The following is a 12,278-nucleotide window of genomic DNA, read 5'->3' on the forward strand; positions in this document are numbered from 1 at the left end:
TCTGAAATTGTACAGACAATTGAATCTTCCAAAGAAAGCAACTTTATTGTTTTATTTTTTTTTCTTTTTTTTTCCTTTTTTTTCTTTTTTTTTCCTTTTTTTTTTCTTTTTTTTTTCTTACTTTATATTTCTTGTGATCTTTTCAAATAAGTTCCTTTAATATGCTCCATTCCATTATTTTAGAAATATTTCTCATTTTAAATCATTGGAGTTATATTTTTTGGAATGAGATTATCCTATCATCCTTATCCTTATACCCGTAAATAGAATATATTAATTCGCTATTCATCCCATTATTTTCCTTCGAATCAAGATTTGAGTTTTAATTACAACGTAGAGAGTGAATATTCTCACAATAGTTTTATATTATGTTTTTGTATTGTTTAAGTTTTGTTTTTCATCCCTAATCCCTTAGGCCTTTGAGAAGCTTAGAGCTTATGCGAGTTAGGTTCTGGTAGGATTTGTTACTACAAATTCTTCACCAAAATTGATTAGTTTGACATCAAATTAAGATTCTATCATTACTTATCATATACAAGGATTAGAGTTCAGAAGAAAATTGTCTCTCTGAATTCGACATGTCGTTTTTATCCTTCGAAATTGTTAGATCCTTTTTTCAAATAAAAAAAGTCGAGTGTGCATTTATACAGCATCAAATAAGAAATAGTTAAAATGATATTATTTATACAAACAAATAAGCAATTATAGGAGTACATGTCATTTAAATAATGGTATTTTCATAATGAACAACTTCCAACACCTCTGTGGAGAATTGGAAGAGCTTGAGACATTTTTTGAATAATTGTAACTATTTGATTATGCATAACTGCACACATCTAGTGAACTTTGTAGCATATGACTTAAGTGTTTTATGCAAATTGATTGCAAATGAAAAAATGTGAAAATAAATTGAACAATAAAATCATTAAGAAAAATTAAAACTCAATAATTATAACCGAAGATATAGTCATTGAATGTGATAATCAGGAGGAAAAATTTGTTGAATTGTAGGTACAAACGAAAATTACGCATTCTTCGGATCATTTAAAAAAAATAAAGTCCTTTAAAATTGGGACCGCAAATGCTTTGTTTGTTTAGGACTTTTTTCAGTTATTCAAGAAATCTCTCATTTTCCTTTGTACGATTATCTTAAATTTGGGAACACCCTGTGTAATGATGAAGAATTATATATTGGCAATATTCGAGAAGAGCTAAAAAAAAATAGTAAACCAAAATGTTCGCGAATTCCAATATGAAACGAATAATTTCATAACATATCATTTCCACTATCAGTTTTAGTATTTTTTTGAAGTAGTTTTCAGTATTTAGCATTCACAAAAAAATTCCAATTTTTCTCGAACTATCGTGTTCTGTTATTTTAACATTTTCAATCATCTATCAAGTTGAAACCCTTGAGAATTTCTTTATAATACTTCCGAAACCTAAAAGCAATGGAAATATTGTGTTTGCATTCTATTACAATCACGGATTCTCTTAGAGCAAATTCCCAATCAACACAGGGTAGGGGTTTGCATTGTAACTTATAATTTATTATTATTGAGTTGGCTTTGGGCAACATTCCAGTGCTTTTCCTGAATAATGTTCAGTTAGCAATAGGGTTCTAGCAGCATTTGTCAAAAATAAGAAAGAAAAGTATAGCAGTATACTTGGCAGGACTATTTGACTGAAAAAAATATTGTCGAAAAAAGTGCAGATGAAAATACCAGAAAGCTTCACTGCTCATATTCTCATGCTGTTTTATCTGCATTAGTCACACGGTCTTTCAGAGTTTATTCTCCTATCCTTATCAATTAATAATAGTCAATATCGATAACTTCTCATATGATAAACTGAAATATCTATCTTGGAGTTATTCAATCTATATATTATGTTTTTAATAAAAATTCTTCGGCACACCTGTTTTAACGCTTCTTCCTTATGCTTTCTGCAAAAAATATTTGAGTTTTGCTGACCATTGCTTATAATATTTTTTTACCAAGGCCTATGGCTCAGGGAATAATAAAAATGAAGAGAACTTAATCCTGAATCTGAAAGCCAACACCAAGATACCAACATGGACCAAGGACTTTTTACAATTCTTATTTAAAAATTCATTAATTATCTGTAGCAGTAAATTAGAAGTATTATTGTAGACCTACGTAAGATTCATTCAACAATATCAATAAATCCTTTGTATGCAAGAACCGTATTGTTATACAGGCACTATTCTGGAATGTTTTACTTACTATCCTCATGAAAAGCTATATTGTAGATGAAGCTTATGTTATATATCTTTCACAACTGCAAATTTGAACATCAGCTTCTTTTATCTTAAGGAATTCTAACAGAAAACATTCTTGAATTGTAGAAAATGGATAACATCAACACTATGACATAAAAAACATACTATACCGAACAAAACAGAAACTTCTCAGAAAATATCGATGTGTATACGTTTTATTATCTATTTATTCGATACTTTGATATGCCTTCTATAAAAGTAAATATTAATACATGACAGGGATTCTCCTGTATGGCTTTCATTCAATCTCAAAAATGAAGTTATTTCAATCAATGAAATAAAAAAAGTTTTAAATAGCAAATATAACAACATTCGTTCTATTCAGGATATAATAGATACCTTCTAAGAGATATGGAAATAAGAATTCCCTGTAATTATGAGTTTATTAAGAGCTTCTGTATTCATTTTCTTATAGGCTTAGGTTAGTGATTGTAGAATTTCAGAAAGATCTTTGGAAAAAATTCAAAAATGTGTTGTTCCTTATATGAGTCTAATACACATTCTCTTTATGAGATGATCGATTTTCTCTTGAGGCATCTCATTCAAGTCTTGTTATAGATACCTCACAGTATGTTATCTAGTATATTAGTTTGAATTATCTAAATGTAACAATTATTGATTGTTTTGCATTACTGCATCGCAAGAAATACGTGTTGATTTATCTCTTCTTTTCATTGTCTGGGAAAGATGAGAATTTTTCAATTGGAAAACGCTGCAATTTACAACATAAGAAGTCAAATAACTCTATTACTTCATATATACATCGATATTAATAGGTTTTTATTCGGTATAGTTGATTTTTTTGCAATCAATTATATTTAGAATATTTCCCAATTATTGAAAATAGTAAAACCAAAAAAAAAGTTTCCAAGATGTGCGACTACTATCTTCACAAGGCAGTATACAATACAATTTCCACCTTTCTCCTTCCAAGAAAAAACATTGGACAAATAAGATTATGAACTGGACTTAAACGTAAAAAAAAAACAACAAAAACACGTAACAAACGAATTAGAAGAAATAATTTTTTTTAAATCATCATTATACTTGCAGTAGGAATATTCTACATAAAGAAAAATCTATAATCTTTTTTAATATATTCAGATGAGTATGATCAAATCTAGTGTACATTTGCATTTGTGATATGATAAACTTTGTCTACTCACACATACCTAAGAAGTTGCATCAAATTCGTGCTAAGTAGAATTTTATGGGCACATCGACCATATTTCAGCACTCGATTCAGCAGCACAATATTGCTCATAATTGCGACCATCCTGCAATTCCACTACTATTGACAATTTAAAGATTCATGCTCATCGATTCAAACCCGAAGGAACTGTAACAAAAGATAAATGGGGCAAAATAAGGTAGAATGAAAACCTCTACCCGATTCGGTTGTTAGCATGTTGTGAGGGCTTAAGATTTTCGGCATTAAAGTACCGACCTTTCTTGAATGGTCGCAGCTTTCGTCCTTTTTGGCTTCTGCTTATTTGGTGTTTTGTATGCATGGTTTCCGTGAAACTCTATTCTTTGAAAATATGTATATTTTTGCCTCTATTTTACTTCTCGCAACATTCTAGCAACTACATTAACAACATAACCGCCGTCAAAGTTTTATTAACATTTTTAAGATGGATATGTGATATGTCACGTCTTATGTTTATCATTGACAATAATTTTAATATTCGTCTTTGTATGTATTTCAAAACATCCATTACATGTTTTTAATGATTATTTGTGTTTCTTTCAGATGGATATGAAATCTGTTGGTTCTTTTTATTACGAAAATTTCGTAAGTACCCACATTTTTTTTCATTGTATTGAATTGCTACTAGTCTCAAGCTCATTATCTGCTAATAAATTTTGTATTCTTGCGATTTAAGGTTCATGCGAAACGCCTTATCTGATAAACACACTTTTTTGTATTTTTACGCGGAAATGGCGAATTTGTAATTATTGCCCATAATTTGGGAAATTTAGTTACATAATGCAGAATTTTTTTTCATATCTAACTCTTGTGTGGTTTATCATTACTTCAGCCCAAAATTGTTGTTAATTATTATTAAGATGCAGTTGTGTAAAAGTTAACCATCAGCCATTTGTGGTTTTGGATTTTCTATTCATAAAATAGGTTCAAAAATAAGATGCGCAACTAAGTTTCCGCTGTGTTTTTTTTTTTCATGAAAATGCAACTTTTTTGGCCTTCCTTCACGCGGACGGTTGTTTCACTTAGAGCAAGAGATTCACGGCTTGAGTTGATATTCAAGCTACTTGACTTGATATTCAAGCTAATTGAGTTGAGCTTCCCTTGAAGTCAACTCAATTTCAAGTCAAGTAACAGTCTTTCAATGTTAAGTCAAGTACTTAATAAATAAATACTTGACTTGATATTGAAAAGCTACTATTTGATTTAAACTTGTGTTAATTTCAAGTAAAGTAGCTTTAATCAAGTTGAACCGTGAACCCCTACTTAGAGCAGCATCTCCATAAACTTTTTGGAACTCTCGATACAGTTCAGTCGCCATTTTCTTCGAATACAGAAAATAATATAATCACTTCCCGCAAATGACGATTATTTCACGCTAAACCAGACGTATTCACAGAACCAAAAGGATATGACTCCAAAACAAAATCGCTAATGTATTAAAACAGTTCGTTTACCAATAGGTCTAAGGACCAACAAAATGGGTAATCACAGCTTGAGGACCGGCGAAAGAGCAAAAAAGAACAAGAAAGCTTTATTGAATTTGCCAACGTTTCGAATCTTTATTTATTTTTCATCAGGGCTCTTTAGGTATTAGGTTCTATAGATCTCTCCACCAAATTTCATCTCAAACTTCGTTAGACCATAAAACAGCTGAAGAAGTTTGAGATGAAATTTGGTGTAGAGATCTATAGAACCTAATACCTAAAGATCCCTGATGAAGAAGCACTTACTGCTAGGGCCATCTAATGACAAACAGCGAATACTTAGTTGAGCATCTAATAATATATCAGGAGGTCATTATTGCAGTTATTTAATTCGTTAAATTTGCAGCCTTTCCCGGGTATGATGCCGTACAAGCGACCGGCTACTGACAAATCCGGCGTACCAGTCTACCAGCCCAACGCTACCACATACCAGCAACTCATGCAACTCCAACAGCCGTTCGTGCCCGTATCATGTGAGTACTCTACTTCCCCCGCCCCCGCAGCCTGCGCTTCTCCCGCAGCTTCCTCCATTCCCCCCTCTTCAGATCAGCAAATACCACCCGCTACCACCTCGGTCGCCAGCCAACTACCACCCAAAGAGAGCGATAACTCCCTCCCAGTCGCTTCGACCTCGACCGTCACCTCCGCATCCACCCCTCTAACCCAACATTCTGTGGTTCCCGATCCCGCCGCGCTCGCCAAGGAGGTCGCTCAGCAGAACTACGCGAAGGCGGTCAAGTTGGCCCAGGCTCAGGCCAATTCCAATTACGCTGCCGCAGTTGCGGCTACTCAATCTTACGCCGCCACCTTTTCGACGCCGACTTACGCGACCGCAGTGCCCTTCTCGCTGAACCCCATGAACTACACGGGTATATCCTTGAACAAGCAGGCCATGTCCGTGCCTCCGCCTGCCTTGTCCAGGTATCCCAGTTTTCCCCTGGGTTTCGGCACGGCCACCAACGGCTTGAACCTCGGCCTTACAAATCCCTACGCCGCCTTGAATCAGACTAACCTCTTGAACTACGCAAGGCCACCGCCGACCTTCATAAACCCGTACTCGCTCGTCAGAGCCACCTATCCCACGACCGGTACTTCCCCCATCGTGAATGCAGGCCTGATAGGCGCCCAGTACCAAGTACCAGTGTCGGCCACTAGCGTGACGTCAACGAGCAATATCTCTGCTGCTGTCGCTCAGAATAACAACAACGTCGTGCTCCAACCGTACAAAAAACTGAAGACCACCTAATGCGCTAGAAATGATTGTTGTCCGTTGTTTTGTTGATTTGTGTTATAGTTGAAATCTGTATAAATTTGTTTTTTCGTCTCGAAATTATACTAATATTATTATTATGAATCGTTTTTGTGTAATAATTTTAAATTATGTATCGTATAGTCCCATTAAATTTGTAAAATTTGATTCGATTTGTTTTTCCTATCCCATTCTAGTCAGCAGTAGTTGTTATTATAGAAATTTTTGCAATTTTATCACTCCGAGAGCTTCGTTCTCACATTACAGATTAATCGTAACGTTTCGTACAATCAGAGTTATTGTGGGCGGAGGAAAATTTTTTGAGCGACCTTTATGCGCGAGTGCCTCCTAACTGTGATATCCTCACATCTGCTGTCTCGCAAACGCAACGTCCCATCCTAACACTCTGGTCATATAATTTTTACAATTTAGAATACTGTCTATTGCTGTGTAAGGAGTTAGTAATGTATTTTTATATTATATGGTTTCATAATATTTTGTACTTGTTAGATTTATTGCATGGACACATCGTATTATATATCTCCTCTTGGGTACCCCCCCCCTTAAACCGCATGGTAGTTTTTACCGTTTTTCCTTTTAGAAGTGCCATCGCTGTAGGTTAAATCTTGGTTTGTGAGCCTACCCAAAAGGATTTCATTTCGACTATAGTATCTTCTGCATAGTTTCATTATCTTGTACTAGAAATTATTTTTTTCAACGAAATGCTATCCAAATTAATGTTAAAAGGCACATTAATAGTCGAAAAGATTTCTCAATTCAAATTAAACATCTATATGATTTTGAAATATATATACAGTTTTGATGTTTGATGTCTTATGTGAATGAATCATATTAATTCAATTGAAAGCTTAAAACTTTCACTGAGAAAATCACTTTTGAAATTATTAAAATACAAATTCAAGTAAAATTCGTTTTTTCGGAATATTTTTTATTTTGAAGATTTATTGTTGATAAGTATTCACCTTTCTATCAAGTTTCTTAATTAATTAATCAATTATTTCTATCTCGTCAATGGAACATCGAACTATTTTTTAAATAATGTTATTCAATGTACTCACCCTTTTCCGCAAAATATTGATCAATTTTAAATTACAAATAGAAACAGTAGTGCTTGTTACTGTTCTCTGTGAGGTCAACTTTTGCATGGGGCTCAAGTTTAGTACATGTTTGCATGAAAAACATTGCAGTAAATCACAAGGTTCTAATCGGAATAACTTCTTTTTGGGTCGGTGATTCCTCTGTAAAATCCCGAAAATACAGTTTCCAAAGGCTACTTCTTAGTTTACAGTATAATTAACCTCCAAGAGGTTGTTTTTGTCTTCCTGGTTTTGATCTTGAAGCACAAATATCGTTGAAATGTTTTACTTGTGGGCAAATCCTCACATTAGCAAAACGAATATTTTTTTATATTCAGTCAAAATGGAAAAGATTCAAGGAATATTTTAATGTGAGTTTTATTGAAGTTTGTAGAGTATCTTTGAAAATAGTAAGTGTAATGAAGTATAGGCTAGTTAGTTTTGTGATGTATCAAATAAAATTTGAATATTCACATATTTACATATAGTTTGGATATAAAATGTGTCTTACTACTCATTAGTAAACTTTAAATATTTCACAGAAATTGTATACTATTATTCAATCTTGTACGGAAATGTGATGCATGTTCAATTTAGTGATTATTCAAATCCATTAAGTTTTAAGGTACTAATGGAATTGTTTGCATTTTTGAGTAGGTTTTAACTGTAAGAGACAGGTTAGAAAAGTCCCCATTTGCAGTAGAATTTTTGATAAGAAGAAATAAAGTTATGTGAGGGCAGGGAAAACCGTCGTTTTGACACTAATAGTACTTTTTATAGCTAGAGCTGAGTAAGAAAGTCAACTCCGAAGTATAGACTTTTTAGCTTCAGTTAAATGCTTCAAAGTTATTTTATTAAGACGTAAGAATGTTCCATATCGAAGATTCGAACGTTGTGCTAGAAACACCATATGCATCACGGCCTACTACATGCTGCTTTTTATTATCAGTATTCTCACTATTACTTATAGTGCTGATCAAGTTTAAACTACAAATTGCTTTTCTCTGTCTTCATATAACTTGCGTTATCAGCTGCCAACCATTATGAACTTAACTTACAATAATGTAGTGCCTTCTTGGGCTGCTGATCACGCTTTTGCAGAGGTGTGGGTTACTTTTTCACCACATGGTGTGACAACTGTTTCCATATTTGTATTATTTTATTGTGTAATGTACTTGTTCTAATCCTGAGGTGTATGAAATTATGATCACGCCACTATTTGTAATAATAATGCTTGAAAATGCATGATCTTTGTTTTATTAATCATTTGCTTATATTTTATTTCCGAGTATACCCTGTATTCCACTTCGATTTTAGCATATCAGCAGTACTTCTCATTGATTTTATCTCGATTGCTTAGGAGCTAACGGGACAAAGCCTTAAAAGTTCACAATCACACAATAATTCAGCTTTGAATTCTTGAGTTGATTTTCTATTCAAAAAAAGATTTTAACTTTCAATCAAGAAATCATAAAGAACGAAAATTATTTCAAGTGGTAATTGGGGAGGGGCTGAATTTCTTTCGTTCACTTTATAAAATGTTCTTCTGGTGACACATTGAATGGTTCATAAGTGAAATATGGGTTCAATAATCAAACTTTGAAAAGAAGCATTCAAGAAAATAGTGAACTTGATCTTTCGAGAGATTTGCTGATGCTAGTGAAATGCTATTATGGTCCCTTCATCTAGCTTACTATATACCCAACGGTTCTATGAAGGCTGTAGGACTCCCTTTGCTTGCCACACATTTTATTTTTTGTAATTTCTTTCTATCAAGTCACCCTTCTGTAAAATGCTTCACAAAACTAACACTTGCTTTTCCAAATTTAAAATTGCATATAAGAAAATATATATATAATAATTAATATCTAATTTGAATATGTATATGGAAATTTTTAATACTTGATATTTATCTAACATATTGAACTGATTCTTAAATGCATTGCATTAGGACCCGAATATCAAGACAAAAAATAATTTGTAATGGGCAAGCTATCCTTTTTTCCTTTGAACACAAGTAATAACTATACTCGTTTCAAAGACCCTATATGTTAAGTAGGATTTGTTAATACCTCTTTGCTTTTCATGTTATTATTTTGCTATTGAAGTATATCAATCATATATGTGTATTTGATTTTCTCTCATTGTAAAAGAACTTTTGATGTGATAGGTAGCTGCTTCTTTCTTCAAGGTACCTTCATAATTCAAATTGCAATCTTACTATTTTCAATGGTCTAGTTGAAACAATCCTACTCAGCATATTTGGCCTTTTAAAGTGAATGAAGAGAGAGAAGAAGTTCTCTAAAGATGATCTGACAATATGAAAGAATAACAACTCATTCCTTCTGCACAAAAAGTTTCTGCAATTGAATGCACCGTATCTATACAAAAAATTGGACAAAATGAAATAAGGAGCGGGGAAAATAGTGCACCTCTATTTTTCGTGTGTATCGCTATGCAGTGTTTCTTCAGAAGCTATGAATATATCTTTTCTCCATTTATCCCATACATTAAATCTGTCTAGCTTTGTAGTAAGTAAAAATGATGTAGTTTCTTCATATTCAAAATACTATACTCTATCGATTATACTAATAGTATTTCAAGTTCATACTCAATATGTTGTTTTGCAGAATCCAGCAGCATAGATAAATTGTAGCATCGCCGAATTTGTTCTACACTTAACAGCTTTTTGATAATTTCTCTAATTTAACAGTATTTTGCTTTGTTGCTTAAACATTAGGTATTTAGCAAAACCTATATTGTAAGTAAGTTGTTTTTAGTTTTTCATTTTTAACCTTTTTCTTGACTTGTGAGTCGATTCACTAACAAGTTTTCGTTTGCACAATATTCTTTAATTCAAGAGAAAATTTAATATTTTAATTTCAATATTTTTATGTGATGATTTAGATTTCAATTAGCACAGTTATAGGACATATCACTTGAGTTTTTCTTAAGTAATCTGTATACAATTATGTGCATATAACCCATATTATCACATCATTTATACAACCACATAAGGAAGATTATTTTATTCGTTTATTAAGAAGAGAATAATGTGCAATACCTGTTTAATTATTTTACTTGTTTCTAGTTGATGCAATTTCATATTTATTTTCCCAAAATATTTTTCTCTGAGAAGTGTCCTTGTGAAACGCTTCCCAATGTTTCTTCTTCTTTTTAAAATTCAATTTGCTAATTGAAGAAATTAAATATGAGATTGTATCATTGTTCTATTTTGCATCTATTTACTTATTGATTTTATTGCTTCATTCTGTTTCATGCTTTCGTTGTCTGAATTTTGCCTGGAAATTTTCTTCTCCTAATAATCAAAATACATTCATCGAATGAACTTGTCCTTCTTAAACGAATCAATGTTGCGTATCCACTGACAACCTGTACCTCGATATGGTTATGGGCCCCACCGGACACCATTAAATAATATTAAAATTTCTTCTGTATCATGGAAATGCACCGTTTTCTTTTCGCAATCCGAAAAAAACTCTATCTTCCGTTAAAATACTACATTTCATTTCGAAAAACAAAACACAATCACGTGGCTCTGGTGTATGGTGGGTGACATTATGGCTGTTATGTTATCGTAATGCTGATTGGCTGCGATAACTTTGCTGGCTTGCTGCACTACTGCATGTCGCCGCCATAGACAATGGTGTCTCTGTACCACAAAACGCTCCCTTTGTGATCTACACTGATGAACAAGGACAGGTATTCACGTATGTTAAACTTCATGTAAGCTGTACTACATAGCTAGGTGAAAAATGATGGGGTGCCATGAAGGGTTCTATCGAATAAAACACATAACACATTTCCTCAGCCTGTGTAATTGCTGTTTCTTTCTGCTATTTATTAGTTTAATAAAAAAACTTGTGGAAGTTCCTACACTATTATAAAAGAACGGAAAATACTTTTTTTTTTTTCACTATATTTATAGTAATTTTTTATATTCATTCGTACTTACTTACCCTTATCTATTGTCGTCCTTTAACAAAGAGTTTATAATTTTATTCTTACTAGATTTCAAGAAAAATACTCAGAAGGTAATAAAAAATGTAACCCAATAGGTTTCGAGGAGTCAATAGTCTTAAGAAATGTGTATTCTACATAATAACTGTCTTTTTTACTGGTCGATAAGTAGTTATTTATAAGTTATTCCTAATGGATACTTTTTCAAAAATAAATGGCAGTCGCTGATGATAATTGAAATTGACAACAAACATTAGGAAAATACAAAAAAATCATCGATCTTCTTAAAATTCTGATTAATCGTAACCTATTCTTTTCACTTCCATTTCTTTGATGAAGTGATTATTAGTTTTTATTGAAACTTTTCAAAAATACATTTCGTTTTAATGACTCAATGACTAGCATTCATCTTAGTTTAAATATTTGGCTAAGACAAAATCATGAAGGCATTAGCTGGGAGATAAGTTCAACGAATATTCCAAAATTCTGTACTCGCCCCTCGATATTTTATGAAATCTGTGCTTATGTGTTTGTATTTCAACCCTTATTTATCATTTTTTCGAAGTTCAGGCTTATGTGGAACAGCATGCATGACCAAACAAAACAATAAGTTACAATGTTGTTTGAATATTAATATACTAATATCTTAACAACCATTTTTTGATTTTTATGTCTAAAATAGAAATTTTATTTCAAATCCTTTGCTGTAATTCATATCATTATCTGCGATCAACTTTCATTTCTCGTTTCATTTCGAAGATTTAACATTGTAACTTATTTATCTTCCATTTCCTTTGCAAGCATATCTGTCAAAAAGTTATGATTGCATATTTCAAAGCTGCCTTTTTTCTTGGATAAGTGGTATTCATTAACTGAATTAGAAATTTTGCTTCATTCTTCAATTGCGCGCAATTAATGAAATTTTATGGCTTTTCGAATGAAAAGACATCTAGAT

The 12,278-nt window shown here is 32.5% G+C and overlaps 1 protein-coding gene across 6 annotated transcripts in view; it reads left to right on the forward strand.

Moving 5' to 3' along the window:
- LOC123678246 (muscleblind-like protein) overlaps positions 1 to 8,587 on the forward strand; it is a 440,933-nt gene extending 432,346 nt beyond the window's left edge. For all 6 annotated transcript variants that reach the window (XM_045615156.1, XM_045615157.1, XM_045615155.1 and 3 more), the window contains 2 exons: positions 4,056 to 4,097; positions 5,343 to 8,587. In XM_045615156.1, the coding sequence (XP_045471112.1) occupies positions 4,056 to 4,097; positions 5,343 to 6,242 (942 nt within the window). In that variant the 3' untranslated portion in view covers positions 6,243 to 8,587. The remainder of the gene's footprint in view (positions 1 to 4,055; positions 4,098 to 5,342) is intronic.
- Positions 8,588 to 12,278: the final 3,691 nt, after the last annotated feature.

This window comes from Harmonia axyridis, chromosome 4 (assembly GCF_914767665.1).
Source record: "Harmonia axyridis chromosome 4, icHarAxyr1.1, whole genome shotgun sequence".
Classification (NCBI taxonomy): domain Eukaryota; kingdom Metazoa; phylum Arthropoda; class Insecta; order Coleoptera; family Coccinellidae; genus Harmonia; species Harmonia axyridis.